This window comes from Callospermophilus lateralis, chromosome 16, assembly GCF_048772815.1.
Source record: "Callospermophilus lateralis isolate mCalLat2 chromosome 16, mCalLat2.hap1, whole genome shotgun sequence".
NCBI classification, from domain to species: Eukaryota; Metazoa; Chordata; class Mammalia; order Rodentia; family Sciuridae; genus Callospermophilus; species Callospermophilus lateralis.
Genome location: NC_135320.1, coordinates 48,690,383 through 48,711,780, shown reverse-complemented (window position 1 = coordinate 48,711,780; position 21,398 = coordinate 48,690,383). Strand labels below are relative to the sequence as shown.

The 21,398-nt window shown below is 36.4% G+C and overlaps 1 protein-coding gene across 4 annotated transcripts in view; it reads right to left on the bottom strand.

The window, feature by feature from the left end:
• The window catches only part of Slc26a7 (solute carrier family 26 member 7), a 110,081-nt gene that overhangs the window by 77,287 nt on the left and 11,396 nt on the right, over positions 1 to 21,398 (bottom strand). For 3 of the 4 annotated variants that reach the window (XM_076835889.1, XM_076835890.1, XM_076835891.1), the window contains exons 3-4: positions 12,350 to 12,460; positions 6,771 to 6,943 (exon numbers count right to left, since the gene is read on the bottom strand). In XM_076835889.1, the coding sequence (XP_076692004.1) occupies positions 6,771 to 6,943; positions 12,350 to 12,460 (284 nt within the window). Of the gene's footprint in view, positions 1 to 60; positions 199 to 6,770; positions 6,944 to 12,349; positions 12,461 to 21,398 lie in introns of those variants that run through there. The other variant, XM_076835892.1, reaches the window with a different exon arrangement.

The window sequence follows — 21,398 nt, the reverse complement described above, 5'->3', positions numbered from 1 at the left end:
TCATGTTTTCCCAAAATGCAGTGGTACAATAATCCAAGACTCTTACACTGAACACCCCACCTTGTGTCACCCAATGCTGATGCAACTTTCAAACAAAGGAAGCCGTGTATCCCTTATCCTCCAGGGCAGAAATCTTGTCCTTTGGTTGCTTCAGAAAAGTAGAGCTTGGGGAAATTTCCAGAAGTAAATGGGCAGAGGACAATTCCAGACCTCTCTCAGTTCTTGGAAAAAGAAATGGGCAAAGTGCCCATTGTCGAGAGAATAGTAAAAGCTACAGGGAAAAGAAACAATGTTTTTAAAAGTGCACTGACTTTTATTAAGTGTTTGTTTCCCCACCAGAAATGTTTATTGATACTAGCATTTCAAAAGGCTCTACCTTGCCTTGATGTTAACACCTCATTGCTGTGAGTGTGCAAACAATCTCTCTCTCTTGGCTGCTACTGTCTTTTGGCTAGAAAACTTGTCTTTTATTCATTTTTTTTCCTTCTAAAGTCATACCAATAACACAAAATTGCATCAGTTACACCAAAAGACTATCTTGGCAAATAAGATATTTAATGTGTCTTACAAATGGATGTTGGAATGGGAACCAAAATAATTACATCACAGTCCATTTAGTCACTGTATGATCCAATCAGAAATCACACAAGTTCTAACCACAGAAGTTTCTACTTTGTTGTGAAACCACTGCAAAAAAAAAAAAAAAAAAAAAAAAAACCTAGACAATTGTTACAGATTAGATATGAGGTGTCCCCGAAAGCTCATGTGTAAGACAATGCAAAAACATTCAGAGGTGAAAGGATTAGATTATGAGAAGCATGACCTAATCAGTGGATTAATCCACCAATGTGGATTATCTGGGTGGTAACCTTAGGCAGGTAAGGTGCGACTGGAGAAGGGAGGAGCCTTTGGGGTATATTCCTGATAAGTGGAGCTCTCTCTCTCTGCTTCCTTGTGCAAGGTCCTGAGCTGCTTCTCTCTGCCACACCCTTCCACCATGTTCTCCTGTTGGGCCCAGAACAATAGAGTTCACCATCTATGGACTGAGACCACTGAAACTGTGAGCCCAAATAAACTTTGCCTCCTCTACATTGTTCTTATCAGTTCTTTTGATCACAGCAACAAAAATGTTGACTAAAACAGAGATCAACAACAATAAAGTAATGCTGAGTGGAAAGAAGAAAAAATAGACCTAATTTAAAAAAAAAAAAAGAGGAGGGGGTAAATTCATTTTTATAAAATTCTGGAAAATGCAAACTAATCTATAGTGACAGAAAGTAAATGTGGTTGCCAAGGAGTGGGGGTGTAATCAATAGGAATGACAGGAAACGATTACAGATGGTCCAGGAAAAAATGGGGCTGAGAAATGATAAATATCACTATCTTGATGATGATTCCATGGCCTTATACATATGTCAACATTTATCAAATCATACAATTTATATATGTGGAACTTATTAAATGGCAATTATACCTCATTATGACTATTTTTTAAAGGCCTATATCTAATGCACAATACAGATACACATCACATTACATTGCTATGGTTGTATAAGTGCCCTTTATTTATACTAGTAATGTAAATACAGTGTTGAGGGAGAAGAGAGATGGGGATGATTTATTGTACCTGAATGACAATGAGTGAGAGACCTTTGGATGCATTTATGTTTAGGACACCCACATACAAATCTTACCTAAATGGTCATCAAATACCTACAAAACCATTATTCTGGTGAAGGGAGTTTACGGTAATGCACCATTCTCAGTGCAAAAAAGATCAGATTTTCAAGCATCAAATTATCATAATCAATAAAGTAAAACTTTTAGCTATATCTTGATTGTTATCCTAAGACTGTCTATGTCTTATTTTCCCCAGGTGTTCATGAAACTTCTTTCACAAAAATTGATCATAATGAAAATATTAGGAAATTAGGTAATAAGAAAATATTCCAAATAACACTCCTTGATCATGTGCAATAGCACTAGAAATTATTGACAAAAATGAAAAAGAAAAAGGCATATCCACATAAAAATTAAAAACTCTTAAAAGACTTTAGGGGCTAACATTGCTGCTGTGGATGCCCTTCCAGGCCTAGAGGTGTCTTCTCTGGGCACACCTTGGTTACCTCGCTACTTCCTACTATCTTCATGGTCACTGCTGCTGAACCGTAAGTCTCCTGCCAATCAACTGCCATCTGCACCAATACCACCATTGCTGCTGCCTCTGATTCCATGCTGCTAGCCTGAGGTCACCTGGAGGTCTTCTTTCTGGGTGCTGCTGCCAAAGAAGACACCACTGCCCCAGATGCAACTGAAGCTGATCCCCAGCCTTGCAATTGCAGCCACCTCTGCAGCCGCCACTACTGCTGACCTGCTGCCTGCAGCTAACAACCACTGCCACTACCACGTCTACCACGGCCTAGAGGACTGCTTCAGGGGAGACTCCAAGTTTGATTGCATGTGGCTGCACCCATTTTGGGACACCACCCAGGGCCTGGGGCCCAGATGGCAGCAGGATTACCACCACAAGAGCCTCTATCTGGGGACTCCAGCTAGGACCTGGAGGAGATTGGGGTCTTCCTGCTAAGAGTGCTGGTGGCCCTTGTCTTGCTGTTGCATCTTGGGGTTGCTCCTTTGCATTAGTATATCCCTAGTGGTCTTACTGCAAGTAGGAGCAACATTGAGATCTTGGGACTGCAGTGTAGCCTAAGGTATGTGAAGCTCAGATTGGTGGGATAGAGACTGGGTTTTCGAGGGCTGATCTGGGTTTGGTGATCCCCAGAAATGTCAAAGACAGGCTGAGAAACTGTTGAACACTGACAGAGACTGTTCAACTTTCCAGGAAGATTTATTATTTTATTTTATTTTATTTTTTGATTTGCTAATCTCTCTACCATATTCGGAACAGGATGGTTTTTATGCATCAGTGTGTGGAGGAGAACAATACATGAATGTTGTTTTGCATTTTTGTTGTATTCTTGTCTTTAATTTTTTCTCTTTGTTCATATTCTTCCTCTCTCTTGTCTATTTTCTTGGATTTTCTTTCCAACTTTTCTCTAACCAACAGCCAATCTCTGTCAGCTCCTCTTTTACTCTTCCTGTGAATTTTTACTTCTAGCTTCTCTCTTCCTCCCTCACGAATATTGCATATTACACTACCTCTGTTCTCTCACCCACCATTTGAAGTTGTAAACCATTTTAACAAATTTTCTATTTATACAATAGATTGTTATTGAACTCATTACTTTGGTTTAATGCAAGAAAGCAGTAGACACCTTAGTGAGAGTTATTAGATTTAAGACTATATATTATGGTCACTGGATGCTGTTGATATTGGCCTCACCATTAAAGGCAAAGAGTTAGAAACCTTTAGGAACACTGTAGTCTAGAGGGTATAATGTATGCTACCTTAGATCCATATTTTTAGATGGGAAAACACACATACAACATAAAAAAAAAAGGGAATAAAGTGCCCCAAACCAACCAAGACACTTCAACAACAGAAGCCACTGATAACACAGTAGAAGAAATGTCTAAGAAGGAGTTCAGATTGTACATAGTTAAATTGATATGTGAAGTAAAGGATAGTATAAGGAGTGAAATCAAAGAAAAAATACAGGAAGTAAAAGACCACTTCAATAAAGAGATCATGAAAAAAAACCCAAGCAGAACTAATCAAAATAAAGGAATCAATAAACCAAATTATAAATTCAACAGAAAGCCTCACCAACCAATAGACCACTTGGAGTACAGAACCTCAGACAATGAAGACAAATATATAATATATAATCTTGAAGGTAGAATTGACCATGCAGAGAAGATGGTAAGAAACCATGAACAGAACATCCAGAAATTATGGGATAACATGAAAAGACCAAACTTAAGAGGTATCAGAATAGATGAAGGAGTGGATATACAAACCAAAGGAATACACCATCTTTTAAATGATATGATAGCAGAAAATTTCCCAAACCTAAAGAATGGAATAAAAATCAAATACAAGAGGCTTACAGGACACCAAATGTACAAAATTACAGCATACTCACACCCAAGACACATTATAAAAATAATGACAGAGAATAAAGATGAAATCTTAAAGGCTGTGAGAGAAAAAAATATTACGCATAGGGGGGAAATAATTCGGATGTGGGGATGTGGGGATAGGAAAGATAGTAGAATGCCATTATTTTCTTCTAAAACTGTACAAGGCTAGCTAAATTTAAACAGGTAGACATACTCAAATCATTAAAATGATATTAAAGGATATTGTCAAAGTGAAAAAAGTACAGAGTTGTGTGAGGGAAAAATGGATAAATGAAAGCACAATCAGGGGAGGGTTTTGTGAATCAAAAGAAAAGAAGGCCAAAAAGGAAATGCCCTGATATATCACAGAACTATTATTATCAGTAAAAGAAGATAAGTTCATCACTTCAGTGTGTTGCCAGATGTTGAAGCCCCTCAAGACCCTGCTTCTGTGACTTCCTGGAATACCAAATGCAATTCATATCTGTATGGCATAACGTCCTGAGAGTAGGCTATATGTTACTTGCAGCTGAGAGCATTTCTAACGTACCCACTCTAGGGATCAGATCAGATGTGATTGTTAGAGACACTTTAGCCATATATTTTTATTCACCTAAATTATCTCATCTATTGGGTCTTGGGGGGTGGGGAACACCTGAGAACAAATGATGTTTAAGAACAATACCACACAAATCAGTGTAACAGAAGGCAAACAAGCAAACAACACCAGTGTTTATAGAACTCAGATACAAAGTCACTTCCCTCCTAGTCAGTGAATTTCAAATAAGGAGGAAAAGAAAACTTGACTAAGGAGCTAGATCCAAGAGATCTAAAAGACTCTAAGGATCTGGATGACAATGGACAGATAAGTTTGGAGGTCAAATAAAGTCCAGCCATCTGTTAGAAAATTGGCTAAAACATAGGTCACATATCCAGGACCAGAGCTAACGGGGAAGAAAAGCAGATGTTTGATGAAGTTATAAGAGAAAGCATGCAACTATCTGGATCCGGTTTGACGTGTAGTAAAAGGCCATGAAAATGAAATTATTTTTATTATCTTTAATAATATCCTGTATTACTCTTATAATTCTAGGGAGTTTCAGTCTGGAAAATGAGATTTACTTTTTATGTTATAATCCTGGCTTCTACTTTTCTATTTTATCATTTAAATCCTTAACCCAAATATGCTTAGAAAATAATAAAACACCTGATTATTGCTTTGGACTTAGGAAAATGGTTAAAATGAGACTAAGCAGATCATTCCTGGTCTTCTTGCTGATTATGTATTCTTATAGACATTTCATATAGTAATATGCACCTAAAACTATTTGTTCCATGATGTATAGAATAAAAGAAAGTTGAAACTTATTATAACTCATAAATTCAATGAGAAACATGAATGGAAAGCAACAGAACAAGGAGAAGAAATATTGTCGTTGCCATCTTAGTACAAACATTTTTATTTTCCATGTACAGAAATTAAGGGAAACCTATATCCAATCCAATGCAGCACATCCATGTTTAATCACCAGCTCACTTGGCTGATTACTTTTAAAATAAAGACAGATGACAGGTATTTCACCGCCTCACACAGACCAAATGAGGAGGAAAGGGACTCTCAGCCAGCTAGCCTGTGAAGTCTTGGAACACCCTGACGTCATCCATGTTTAAAGAAAACAAAGATTACATAACCCCCAGGCAACCAGACCTATGCCTTGGAAAATTCCAACTGGTCCATCTCTTTGAAAAAGATGCTACTCAGATGGTGTGTTTTTCTCATAACTGTGAAGACTTGAATTCTTATTCTCATTTCATCTCACATCCGTAATTCTTTAGTCTTTTTGACACATTTAGAAGGCAACATAACTCTTAGAGTTTTATTTTTCTTTCTTCTAGGTCCCCTCCTTTCTTCTTTCCATCCAATTCCAAGCAATAATCAACTATTTGTCTCCCTTCTTGACCTTTACATAATCTTTGACCTTGTAATTATGGCACTGTAAAATAAGAGCTCCTACCAACCCAGAAAATAGTCATTTAGGAAGTTTGAGTACATAGAATTCAGTTTACAGTGAGGGAGTAAGCAAAAATGTCTATGAAATAGACAATTCCCTATCTAATATCCAAAGCCTCGTCTATATTTACTTTATAGTCATGTTTGAGTTACCTAATTTTGAACACTGATTAAAAACAGCAAATTACATAGTCTAATATTTTGAAAAAATGACTGTAGCAAACTTGGCAGTAACATACACACCTAATTTGGAAAGGGGCAAAAACTAATCCAGATCTGAGTCTGATGACCTCAAACTAGCAAACCTGTGACACAAGCTAAGTATCATTTGTAACTGGCGTGGGCAGTATAAAATGTTGGGAAGGATTCTCAAAGTCTTACCACATTTCCTTCCCATTATAGGAACTTTAATCATGACATTCCCTTCCAGGGACAATCTGGTCACTGTATGAAAACAAGGATGGTCTGGCTACCTTCCAAGAAAGCCTATTCCACTTTTAATAAACATTTTTTAGAAGGCTTATTATTAAAAAGCCAGCAACAGCTACTCTGTAACTTCAATTTCTTGATTCTAGCTCTTTCACTTAACCAGCACTTATACAGTAATTATTCTTGGTAGTAGGCAATATAGAAGATAAAATACATCGGCCCTTTATCCACCTCGTTAGGCCCATGAACAAGAGCTTCCCTTGCTACTGGGTCCCTTTCTGCCTTCTCAAGCCTCAGTATTACTTACCTGAATCACACCTCCCAGGAAGGAAACAGCTGCAGCAACTCCAATCCTTTGTACCTCAAAGTCAGATAAGCCCAGTACACTGGAGTTGCTCTGCATGGTGAGGTTCTGGCTGCTTTGAGGGACTAGCCGTTCCACAGCATTGGCTGATATCAAGGATGTCAAGGCAAAGGTGCCTAAAAGGAGATGCAAAGAACCTTCCATTAGTAACCCAAGAAAAAGATATAATCAAAATTGTTGAATTCTACCATTAAAGTTGATGCCATATTGCAAAGCCAAACAGATCTATTAGAAACAATATCTGTATCCCCACCTCACCTTTCACCCCTCTCTATGAAAGAAGTAAATATATGCGTTCTCTGTATACATACATTCATTAACAAGCATACTGGCATGGAAAATGTCCTAGGGGCAGTGGTTAAGATTGTGGCCTGCATTTAAATCCAATACTTCAATTTATCAATTATGTGACAGACAGTGTCTTACTCTGGGTCTAAGTTAACTCATCCATTAACTGGGGCAATTAATAATACCTATATTTCAGGGTTAGGGGAGAATGTAAAGGAAGTAAGTTCTAAGACCTCAGTAAACTCAGTGGTTACATATGAATTCTGATTGAAATGCTCCTATGCAGATGCTATTTATTTTTCAATTCTGGCTGATATTCCATATTCACAAGGACCTATTCCAGTTACTCCTGACCAGGCTTAAATCTTTCTCCCCACTGTGATCTCATAACCAAGTGTAGCTTTATTTTTTAACAATGTCCTGTGACTCATAAAATGATTAAATATACACCTACTGCTGCTAGATAAGGCTAACAATATTTACCAAGAATCACCTTGCCTTCTACATGGGTGGGACCATGTTCAGTGAGTTCCCTTTTCCTATCAAGAGTTCCTATGCCTGTCATCTTGGTAAAGACTGCCTGAAATGCTGCCACTTGGATGGGGAAATGCTCATTCCCACAGAAAGGCTCAGAAAACTGGGGTTAAAAAAAAACAAAACACTGCTGCACTGTGCAAACATCCCCTCAAAATCACTACTTACAATCTTACTTTGCTCCAGGTTATAACGGAGACTGCAAAAAATGGACTTTGCAAGATGTCCATAGAACACAAAGCATGGAGTAGCACAGGGCAAGCAAAACAGGACTCCAACAGATACGAGTCTCAATACCTCCCTACACACACACACACACACACACACACACACACACACACACTCACACAATCTTCTTGTCTCAATGGATAAGAGGCTTTAAATAAGAAGGGCAGGATGTGCTGTGGATTTAGAACAATGTGGTGATTATAGATTCTAATGAAGGTGGCCTTAAGTCCCAAAACTGTCACCCTTCAACCTCCTTATCTGTAAACAGATGGCATTTCTCATCCAATAGGGTTGTTATGAAGCTAAAATGGGATAATAAAATACAGCACATATCAAATAGCAAACATCTAATCGCATGTGGTTAGCTCCTTATAAATGTTAGGCAGACAATTCTTAGTAAGATTCAGATCAGATTGCTCTCTTTTGGTCTGTTATTCTTTACTCTTAGAGTTGATGGTCCATAAACATATATGGAAAATTGAAGAGTTCTTTTAGTGAGCAAAGTCATCCTCAATAAATCATAAATAAATCATCTTGATTATTGTCCTCATCAAAAAAAAAAACTAAATTAAGAATGCATCCAGGAATGAATATATCTGATGATGAGAGACAAGATTCTAGCACCCAGGATACAGACTATTAAGGAAGGAACATTCACTATAGAATCTTATCTTGATAAGATAAATTTTTCAGAATGTGTTACAGCAGGATTGTCCTGAAAGTGAATCAGATGTTGCTTTAAATCTTTAAATCTCCTGAACCACAAAGCAAAATGATTTATAAAGAAGCCCTGAACAAATAACTATAACATTGAAAACACGTAAAAGAGTTAATTTTTTGAGTTTAGACCTAACTTTCCTAGAATTTGGAGGAAGATAAGAAGGATTTAAATGGTAGAACAGAAAGGGTCATCTACACGGTTTTTTGGGGAGAAGATGAGCCTCATCTGGATAGGAGTTCCTTTAGCAAGGCTGCAGCTTGGCTCTTTTTGAGACAGTGGAGGATGACCCAGGAGCTGGGGCTGCTGCAATGTAAGGATGTTGTGGATGGTCTACTTTCTCTATTTATGGGCCTCACCCTCATTTATATCTTCTTCCTACTACCTCTTGTTTTTTTCTGTTATTTTCTCAACTTTTTTACCCCAGTCAGGCTTTAAACCCACTAGTGGAAGCAACCCTTAAATACCACTAACCCATTTGGTCACTTAATAGTACTGTGGGTAGCAGGGTCTAATAGGAAGTGAGTATGGGTCCCAGCCTTGGACAGACCCAAGTTTAAATCCTACTCCACTGAATATCAGCCTGTGATCTTGGTCAATTTACCAACCTCTCCCAAATTCCATATTTTTGAATGATGAAAAAATATCTACTTATAAAATTTGGGTAGAGAATAGATGAAATTTTATATATAAAAAATTTTCACAATGTAAACTTTCAGTACAATAATTGTTTATTTTTATTTCTTATATTATCTTCCTAAGTTTTCTCTAAGTTGTTCATTTTTTTTCTCCTAGAAAAGCCATTTAGATGGCCCTTCCTCATCTACCAAAAAATAGACCAATTTAGAAGACAAGTAAATCTTCTGAATTGTCACATATTGGTTGTCTTCCTTAGTTCTGCTTCCATTGGATTCTTACCCATGTTTCCATCTTTTCCTTTTATAGCCAAAGGAATAAGTTAGTTGATTATTTCCTGTCACAGAAATTATATCTATTATTTACCTTATAGACCATAAGTTTCCTACAGCTGTTAATAATTTATTAAATAACTTGTTAGTTGAGGTCTTATATAAATGGTAATTTCAAAACTACTCAACCAACAAATGTCTGCAAGATTACCTAGGTAATAAAATGGTTTATGTAAAGGTACATGTATACATTATCAAACTGTGTATTTTTTACTTCGTAATGTAATTATGGCCTATTGATAAATTTTGTTTTGCCTTTTTCTTTTCTCTTGTGTTAAACAGAGGGAATTCTGTGGGGTCCATTCTGAAGCTATCAGCCAGTCAGCTTTTTCTAAGAACATATTAAAATCTTTCAAAAATGAAAATAAACTATTAAGAAATGAAAAAGCAGGATAATTAACTAATAAGCTTTATGAATTTCTAATTCATTATTGGTTTCTTCTTTTGCATTAATATAAAAGAAAAGTTCATTCTAAAACACCACATTGTCAAGAAAAGAAAAAAGAAAAAAACTTAGGCTTTATATTTAGCCACCTCTGAATTGTAAACCATGTACCTCTGACTTTAATTTGTGCTCTCCTAGGAAGTTTTCTGAATTTCAGAGTTTGTGGTTATTTGTATTTTCTTTTTAACCTGAAATATGCAGATAATAATGCCCATTTAATAGGTAAGAAATAGGACAAAGTAACAGGTAATGCTCTTAATAAAGTACCTAATGAATAATATATGAATGGTTTTGAAACTTATGTATACATAAAGATACATGCATATGAATACATATACATATATATATTTATAATATATATATAATGTTTATATTTTATATACAGGCATGCAGGTCTGAATAACAGGGATTCATTATAAGAAATGCATTGTAAGCAATTTCTCTTTTGGGCAAATACCATCAGTCATAATTGTACTTACTCAAACTAAGATAGCTATGGTGTCATTAGGTTCTTATTACGGGGCCATATTCTTATATGTCATTTATTGTTGACTAAAATTTCATTATGTGGCTCTCGACTATGTATATGCGTGCATGTAAAACTTGGAGATTTTGTAAAAATACTGATTTTATTTCAGTAGGTCTGAAGTAGAAACCAGAGTTTTTGTGTTTCTAACAAGCTCCCATGTAATGCTGGTTCACAGAGCACAGTTTAGGTAGCAATACTTTAAATGATGGTTTGCTGTCAATCCTTCCCCATAACAAAGTTATGGATATAAAAAACCAAACATTACACACAAAATATTTTGTGAAAAATTTTATGTGGTAAGCAAAATTATGCCCCCCAAATATGTCTACATGCTAATCCCTAGAACCTGTGAACATGCTATGCTCCTTGGCAAGGAATAATTCATGTTACAGATGAATTAAAGTTTGATAATCAGTTGACCTTAGTTTAAGAGGATTACCCTGGATTGTTCATGTATATCCAATGTAATCACAAGGTTCTTTAAATATGGAAGATGGAGGAAAAAGATGAGAGTCAGAGAGAGATTTGAAGATGCCACAATGCTGCCTTGAAGATGTAGGAAACATCTAGAAGACAGGCAAGTCAAGAATATGCATTCCCTCCTAAGAGCTTCCAGAAAGGAATGAAACCCTGCTGACTCAATTTTAGTCCTGTGATACTCATTTCAGATTACTGATTTCCAGAACTGAACAATAACTTTGTATTGTTTTAAGCCACTAAACTCATGCTAATTTGTTACAGAAGCCATTAGGAAACTAATACAATCAATAACACAAAGTGATCCCTGAAGATATGGTTGCAAAGTGATTAGAGGCTAAGATCTGACACACAGAAGATATATAGCAATGTGTATGTATTTCCATTTTAAAGTACTTTATTAGTATTTAAGATTAAAGTGTCATTTTTAATAACAGCTAACTTTATTAAACTTTATGAAGCAAGTACTAAATTAGACACTGTTCATCAATGATCTAGTTCTCAGTGTGATTATATGAAGCTCAGCAGGAGGGCATGTTACTATTAAGGAAGAAGCAAATAGAGATAGCTTTAAAATTTTGTCCAGATCACATAGATAGCAAACAGAAAAGGAGACCTATGCCCAAGTTTAACTAACACCAGCCCAGCCTGCTATAGTAGCGGAATAATCATGACTGCTCGTGTTTTAAGGCAAGATACATACCAATTAAAGGGTATTACAGAATCTAGCCTGGAAGAAACCTAGAAGATCATTTAGCCCAAATATCAAACACATGTGTAAAACATTTATCAGTATTTGAGTTACTAAATTTTATAGTCTTTTTTGTTTTCTTTCAAGTTCTTACTTCCTCTTATCTCATTGTAAACCCTCCCCCTCTTTCATGGTTTTTATTTTTTAATTGGTACTGGGGATTGAACCCAGAGGCCCTTAACCACTGAACTGCATCCTCAGCCCTTTTCCTTATTTTTTGAGACAGGGTCTCACTAAGTTCCTCACTAAATTGTTGAGGCTGGTTTTGAATTTGCAATCCTTTTGCCTCAACCTCCCAAGCCACTGAAATTACAGGTGTGCACCACTGTGCCCAGCTTTTTCATGGTCTTTTTACAACTTAAAAATGCAAAGAATCCTTCGCAATAACCTTGGTTACACAGTAAGATAGCAATAAATCACAGTGTGCACTATCCAAAACACAGAAATATATAGAAGCAATATTTGCTGATATTTTCCAACAGTGAAGTTAGAATTGTTTTGGAAATGTAATCAGTATGGAACAATCACTCTGAGTCTCCTTTATCATTAACATGAGAAGCATAAGCATAGGCAGGAATTATTACCTGTGGCAACATGTCGTCCCATTCCAAATATGGCATAGATGATGGCAGGAAACAGAGACCCATATAAACCAAACACTGGGTGCACAGATGAGAGAATAGCAAAGGCCAACCCTGTGAAGAAGACCAGAATGATTAGGACCATCTTATAACATCAAGATATAATCCACGATTGAGGCCAAATGAAATAATTTAATAGTTCTATTTATTCAACAAAAAATCTGGCATTTTTTTTCCTAAATGGGAGAAAATGACTCATTAGTTCAAATGTATGTTTAGTTAATGGTACAGTGACTTGGCTAATTCATGAAACTATCCATTTCCCATTAACTGGACCCTAGTCTATCTCTCAGGTATAATTTCTTAGAGTGGAAAAAAAAATCAAGTATGCTCCTTCGATGATCAAGTAAGAAATAACTTTTAATTATTAATTCCTCATAGATATTTCTGTCTATATAGTTTGTATGTTACATGCACATAGAAAATTTTTATAGACCTTTCTAAAGGACCACTGGTGATTTAAATATGACCACAACATGAATTGGAACAGGTTCATTAACGTGATCTTGTCTGTAGTTGGTCCCTGGCATTAAGCAATTACTATGTTAGGTTCTGACAAATCCATTTGAGTCTACCAATTTAATGTTGGACATGTGATTTGGTGTAAAGTACTTTACAAGTTACAAAGAGGAAGGAGGTGGCAGTAGAAATGCCTATACTTGAGGACAGATCATTATTCACATTATGGGGCCTAACAGTCTAGTTCCAATATCACTCATTTTTACTGTTGAACTTTTACATTTTAAATTAAATTTATTTTTTAAATGACCTTTGTAATCATACATAAAATATTTCTCAAGTAGTACAAGACACATTTTATCCATGATTAAAATAGGTGAGAATTCTACCAAGGACCTTCTTCAAAAACCGTCTGGATTGCTTGTTTATTGGTAGTGTATTTCTTTTGTGTTTGTTTGTTTATTTATTCTAATTTGTTATACATAACAGCAGAATGCATTTCAATTCATAGTACACATATAGAGCACAATTTTTCATGTCTCTGTACACAAAGTAGAGTCACACCATTTGTGTCTTCAAACATGTACTTAGGGTAATTATGTCCATATTTCTTAGTCTGAATGCAATAAAAGTGACTGCAGAGGAGTCGGTGGCAGAGGCTGCTCTAGAATGTCATATAAACATGGTGAGAGTCAGCAGTCTGGTTTGTAAGTGCTGGCATTTAAGGCAGGTCTTGGAACTAGGTTAGCACTAGAAGGCTGAATATCCCCTACCTCTTCACATTTTGGTTTAACTTTATAAAAAGTACTGTATTTAGCCTAGAGTTGCTAAAATAAAAGTACTTCAAAGTTCTCATTCCAAGAAAAAAGGGCCAACTGCCAGTAATTCCATAAGAGAAAAAGAGCTTGGAATTTGGAGAAAATACTAACAATAAAACCCAATGAAAGGAAATTAAGATGCAATCCTGTGCTACTTCTTTAATCACCAACTTCAGGTCTGGAAGAAAAGGAAAACTAGAGGTATTGTTCTAGGTTAGCAATTAGAAAGTAGGGATAGCTATTGAGTCAAATATGAAAGTGTCACACAATATGTTCTCCCTCTTCCTTCCCCCATCCCCCTTCTCCTCCTCCTCCTCCTCCTCCTCCTCCTCTTCTTCTTCTTCTTTCTCTCACTTTTCCCTCCAAAACTTGTCTTTCTTGCTTTATTTTTCAGCTTATCTCACATATGCTCTCATTAAAAAAGAGTTGGTGGAAATGTCTGGAATTCCTTAACATTTGGCAGTGGGAAGATAGGAATCTTGAGTCACTCCAAATGGCCCATCAGCTACACATTTCATTTCCTCCCTGACATTCCAATCTTACCTCAGGACTTTTCATTTATAAAACCGATTAATTTGCTTCTTAGCTGTGCTACATCAGATTGTGTTTTCTATCACATACAATGAGACATTTCCAAATGACAACCTTCTAAAACTTGAGGTTGTCCTACACAAAATTTCTACAATGTTTTTGCCTCACTTTTATGGTCTTATGAAAATATAAATAACATTTAAATATATCCAAATGTTAAGATGGGGAATGAATGATTGAATCCCAAAGAAGACTTCTAAGAGGAGGAAATGGTGAATAATACATGGGCAAAAAAATATGAATGAGGAGTGGATGTTTGAGGAGTGAAGGTGAGGAGACTATTTTAGATTGCAGGATCTATTCAATGGCACAGAGTTCTACAAGAGCTTGCTTAGTTCTGGAATGCAGAGTCATCTGGTATGCTCAACTAAAGGGATTCACTTGAGACAGTGCCAAGAGAGGTTAACAACATACATTAAATAGTAAAGGATTTTATGTATTAAGATAAGTGGTTAGAAATTTACCTGGGATTCAAGATGGTGGAAGTTTTGAAATTTTAGGACATCCTCTCGCCCAGCTTCTTCTCGGTTCTGATAACCCATCAGATTAGAAAAGACATGGCTGGGCCAGGAAGGGGAAATGCCAGTAAAAGTTCATGCTACAACTTAGGTACTCAATTGCATGCCTTAATGCCAAATACACCAAACAAGAGAGGAATCGGCTCATCTCTCCTCAAGAGCTGGAGGGAAAACTGGGATTTCACCACTGCTTGAGGAGAAAAAGGATGGGATCATAAACATGAGGTCCCTCAGAGAATGGCAGGCCCATTGACCTGCTGGAGTTCTGGGGAGGCCTGAATACTGTGGCTCTGGAAAGGAACCACTGCTGGGCATAGAACTCTTTCATGACCAGGAGAAAATGTTAGCTCAGTCCTGGCCTGAAAGAGAGAATCTGCTGTGTCTTGTACAGCTTCTTATTGGTCCCTGCTTGAGAGATCCTAGCAACCAGATCTGTGTAGGTGGCAAGAAAATGTAGACCCTAATCATCATGAACTTAAAGGTTCTCAAACTGACCCAAGGGAGGAAGGCCAAACTGAACATAGGAGCTAACTCTACCTACAGAAAGAAAAAAAAAAAAAAAATGATGGCCTCAGAGACCATGAGAGGCTGAAAAAGTAATAAAGTGTAAATTTTATCTCAATAAAAGTGACTTTAAAAAAAAGCAGTAAGATCTCTCAAAGAAAAATTAGAAAAAATAACAAAACTTGTACAACTTTCTAACATAAAACATCAATAAAAAGCTGTAGAAAAGTATGCCTAATGTCCTGAGAACAAATTATTATTTTGATCAGAGAAGTAAAAATCCCTAACCAGTTAAGCCTGGAATTCTTCCTATCCCTGAAGGCAGAGAATCTTGGCTTATAGGAATCAATGGACTAAGAGTGAAAGGAGGATTATTCTCCAAGGAGCCAGAAAAGGAGGAAAAATAGGTAGGCAAAAAAAAAAAAAAAATATATCACCATATACACACCTTGGGAACTAACTTAGAATCTTGTGCATTGTTGGTGAAAATGTAAACAAGCACAGCCATTATGGAAATTTGTACTGAAGTTCCTCCAAAAACTAGAAATAGAGCATGATGGCACATGCCTGTAATCCCAGGTGCTCTGGAGGCTGAAGCAGGAGGATTGTGAATTCAAAGCCAGCCTCAGGAACTTAGAGAGGCCCTAAGCAGCCCAGTGAGACTCTGTCTCAAAATAAAATATATAAAAGGGCTGGGGATGTGGCTCGAGGTAAAACACCCCTAAGGTTCAATCCCTGGTACAAAAAAAAAAAAAATCTAGAAATAGAACTCCCATAAAATCCATCAACCCAAGTACTGAGTATATATACAAAGGAAATGAAATCAGTATATCAGAAGCATATATGCCCTCCCATGTTCATGGAACATTATTTACAATAGCCAAAGTATGGAATTAACCTGAGTGTCCACTGATAAATGAATAGACTTTTTAAAAATGTGTTATAAATGTGTAGGTGTGTGTAGCATACACACATAAACACAATGCACACATACACACACAAACACAATGCAGCCTTAAGAAAGAAGGAAATACTGTCATTGGCAACTACATGGATTAACCTGGAGGACACTGGGCTAAATGAAATAAGCCAAGCACAGAAAGATAAATACCACATGATCTGATCTATTATGTGGAATCTAAAAATGTCAAACTCATAAAGTTTAACAGAGGCTAGATGTGGCAGAATTATAGATGTTGGTCAAAGGATCCACAATTTCAGTTAGACAAGAGAAATAAATTCAAGAGCTCTACTGTGAATCATAATAATTATAGTAAATAATAATATATTATGTACTTGAAATTTCTAAGTAGATATCAAGTGTTCTCACTACCCAAAATATAATACATGTGCTAATTGACTATATATATAGTTAATTTATATATATATTATAATATATAAATATATATATCAAACATTATTTGGCACTCTCTATAAAACTATGAAGTTTTATTTTGTTTTGTTTATACCCAGCTAATAATATCATATTAAGTTTAAAGTGTTGAATTGAGAAAGTCCCTATTAACTCTTGATATTTCTAGGATTTCAGGGCATGTCAAGTTTTCTTGTGCAGAAACTTAAATATTTAAATTGCAAAAATTAACTAACCAGTGTCTTGGGGATGTCTTTGTTATAGATCCATATTAGGAGTTTTATTTTTATCTCTGTTAATGCCTATATTTTGTGGAAACTTCCTCTTAACCAGATCTCACAAAGACTCTCCAGCCCCTCCAGCATCACTGTACATAGAAGCATGACCCAAGGGACGTTGGGCTGGGAAGAAATAGTGTTCTTAATCAAGTTCTATTAGAATATTTTATTTTCAGACATTTATGACCATGTGAAAAAAATTGGCCTTGAAAAGCACAGATGTAAATGGGGATATAATATTGAACAAAATCAATATAAGCAGGTATAAGCAAGTACGAGATTTTTACATGAATTACCGGAATGGTGGGAGAATGATTACTTTCCATTGAGAGGGTCTCCAGGAGCTAATACCCCATATGAGAGAATCAGCTTCTAAGACAGACAAACGAGTAGAATGTTTCGTGAACATTTTTGAAAGTATAGAGTTCATTTCCTAAGAAAGAGTGATTGCTGAGGGTGCTTGGGAAAACTGGCCATGCAGATATAATTCAAAGTTCAAGCAAGAGAGGAGTACACATGTCACAAATGAGAAGACAGTAAGGGAAGGGAAAGATGATTGAGAAAGGGTGTAATTTCACATGGCGACCAAGGATGACAGGAACCAGAGACACGTGTGCAGGTAAAAACTCAAATACGCTTGAAAAAATGCCATTTCTTTGCTTTTACTGACCATTTTTACTTTGGAATCTGAGATCACCTGATTAGGAAGAGAAAGAAACTGCAATGGCAGCCTCTTGATTTTCCAAGTCTGGATATGGCATGGAAGAAAACCACAAGTGTGTGGTATATGAAAGGAAGTGGATGATAAGATAGAGTGCATTAAAAACATCAGCAATTCAAGGCCTTGGCTGAGAGCCTTAAATAGACTGTTGGTAAAAAGAACTGTTTCTGCTTCAGTAAAGTTTAATTCAAGTGGAAACAGGGACAGTCAACTGTGAGTCCTAATAAGAATTCTAGCATGACTTCTAATCCAGAAAGCACAGCTCTTGGAGGGAAGAGAAATGGTCAGTCAGAACAACTGGTAAATCCAGAAGAAAGAAGTCATCTTGACTATGAGAGGGCCTGATGTGAGGGGAGAATGTTGATGAGCGCTGCTCCCTGCTCCTAATGTCTGCTGTAGTTACAGAATCCAGGCTTTATGAATTGGGCCCAGAGCACCATATTAAGAATTAACTGATTCTCTGAAAAGTAAAAAATGTCATATGAATGCAAGCTAACAGTAATAAAATGCACAAATGCAAGTTAGTAGTGAATTTGTTTCCTCAAACTGGACTTTGAAACTTCACGAATGATTTTTTTTTTTTTTTAAATCAGTAATAGAAATGGCAAGACTTTCTTCTTGTCACATTTACCTTTGGTGTTTTTAGTAAAAGGGTATTATATAACAATATTAAAATTGTAATTTCAGGGAGGAAATTAAGTAGTCTCTTAGCCTTATAGTGACAGTATTATATAAGTAAACATTAGAGAATATGTGTGAGATGGTAACACTTTTCAGAATATGATGATTTAACTCTCTTTGAAACTGTATTTTAACAGCCAAATTGCTCTGAAAAGGTTAAATTACTGCTTGAAGATAATCAGGCTACTACCAGCAAGGATTAGTTAGCTCATGGGCTTCAAGTGGATAAGAGTGCAATACCAAACACTAATGCTCACATGAAAATGAGGAAATACCAAACTGGGGGGAAGATATTCTTTGCTAATCTCTGACTCTGAACAAGACTGAGCAGCAATTGTCTGGTCAGACCAGGGAATACAGCTGGCACCCAGATCAGCACTCCTTTCTTACACAATTCAGTCTAAGAGCAGAAGAGAGCAATAATGACGTTTCTCTCTGTACACTGCCATTATCCAACAATATCCCAGACAATATTCCCAGATAAAGTAAATGAAAATGATATTGGACCCATGGGACACAAAGAGTTGTTAAAAGGTTCTTTTACCCAGTCTTGGACATAAGTGCTGACTTGCACTCCTAGCAACCCAAATACAATGACACAATGGGCCTAAAATGCTAATTAGGTGATTTGCCATCTCTTTCTATTCTCTCGTGGATTAGTTTGTTTCTGATTCTGTTTTTTAACTGGGTAGGATGAGGGGGGCATGGAGAGAAAGAAGTGGGAGAGAGAGAAAATGTGTACATTCATACACAGAGTACCTGCAGATGTTAAAGGATCTCTTTCTAGCACATGATATCAGTGATTAATAGAAATAAGTCTGAAGTACCCATGGCTGGCAAATGGGTGGTCCTTAAAAGTTTGTATGATGCCTAGAAATTCTCAAACTTATTTTGAAAGATTTCTTGCAAAGCTGAAGATCTCCAACTTCTTACCTTCAAGTAGCAGAACTAAAACCTACAGGTAGAAAAACATCTATTTAGAATTAAGCACCTACTATGTACCAGAAAGGTGATATATAAATTAACAACCCAGATAAAAATCCATGCCTTTGTGGGGTTTCTTTTTATAATCTGCACTTATTGGTTTATGCTCTCATAGGGAAAAGATGACAATAATCATAGCATTTATCACACACCTCAATTATACTAGATTCTGCCCTGAGTACTTTATATTCTCTCATTTTTCCTCAAAGCAACCCTGTGTACTAGGTATTATTATCCCTATTTTAGATATTGGAATACTAAATCTTAGAGCAGCTAAAGAACTTGCCTAAGTAATGTAAGCAGAGTTCAAAACTGAGGTCTCTCTGACAGCTATTCCACAAGTATTTATAAAGCTCTTACTATGGGGGCTGGGGATGTGGCTCAAGCGGTAGTGCGCTCGCCTGGCATGCATGCGGCCCGGGTTCGATCCTCAGCACCACATACAAACAAAGATGTTGTGCCCGCCGATAACTAAAAAATAAATATTAAAATTCTCTCTCTCTCTCTCTCTCTCTCTCTCTCTCTCTCTCTGCCTCTCTCTCTCTTAAAAAAAAAAAAAAAAAAAAAAAAAAAAAAAAAAAAGCTCTTACTATGTACCCCAATACACAGTACTTTCTATCCCCAATGGGAGATATAAAGAAGTGGAAACAACCTAAGTATCCATTAGCCAATGAATGGATAAAGAAAACATGGCATATATCTGCAGTGGAGTGCTATTCAGCCAAAGAGAAAGAATGGAATCCTGTCATGTCCAACAGCATGGGTGGAACTGGAGATCATTATGTTAGGTGAAGTAAGTCAGCCAAGCAAGGAAAGACAAGTACCCGCGTGATCTCACTCATTTGTGGAATGTAAAAAGGTTGATCTCAGAAATTGAGAGTAGAGTTGTGGTTATTAGTGGCTGGGGTTGGTGGGGGTGAAGGAGAATAGAAGGAAGGGGAAATGTTGATCAATGGGTACTATATTGCAGTAAGATAACAGAAGTGCTGGTGTTGTTTACTCTTAAGACTTGAGGAGAGAACCCTGCAAAGGTTATAGGAAGGAAAGGAGAGAAGGAAAAGAATATTCCAGGAAAAGTCCTAAAGAAAGAGACTTCATGATCCCACATGGTGCTGATACAAAGGACTTAAATAGGTGACTGGCATTTTTGTAGCCCATAGATGTCAACAATATCCTCTCTAGAAGGTGTCCTCAAGGCTTCAATGCCATATTAATACTTGTAGTTGATTTTGGTCAAGAAGAGCTTTTATTTCTCAGTAAGAGAGAAATGAAACCCTCCATTCAAGTATATTTTTTGTGTGTGAAAAGATAGCCCCAGTACAACATTGGAAGTACTTGTATCTATGATGAACGTAAAGAATCAAGGCCAAAGTCATGGCAAAATCCAGTGGCCAGGGCAGCAGAAAAGTTGATACAGAGAAGGAGCCATCATCAGAGATTTCTCATCTCTGCCTGACGATTATTATCTTATAATTTAATTTTTACTCAAAGTTAACAGTATAACTGCTATAATACCTTTTTTTTTGTCAGTAAGCCTATAGTATAGATTTTTTTGAGACCAGACAATTACCCTTAAGAGTCAGTTTTCCTCTCTGTCACATGGACTTCTATAATTATCATTGATCACTTTATGAGCACTCAAAAAATAGTTCGTTTGGGTGCTAATAACTTTATAAATTAGATTCTTAGCACTTAAGGTAAGTTTCCATATATTGGTAGACACATTCTTCAATAATACTTAAATTATTTAAATTCATCTCAAAGTTAATGGCTTACTTATCAAATGCTAAAATATTAATTATATCACTAATAATTATGCTAAAATAGTAATCAGATTAGGCAGTATTTTCAACACCCTGCAAAAACTCATGATTGCATTACATCTTATAGTCCATAAATGTTTAATAATGAGGTCATATTTGAAATCAATGTCAACAAAAGTCCCCATCCTCTTCAAAACTGAGAGGCCCTAATGGACTAAAATTTTGATAATCACCTGTTCCTCTAAATTTAGTTGAAAAAAAAAAAAGTCAAATAACTCCAACAATGGTCCTAGGATAATCCAC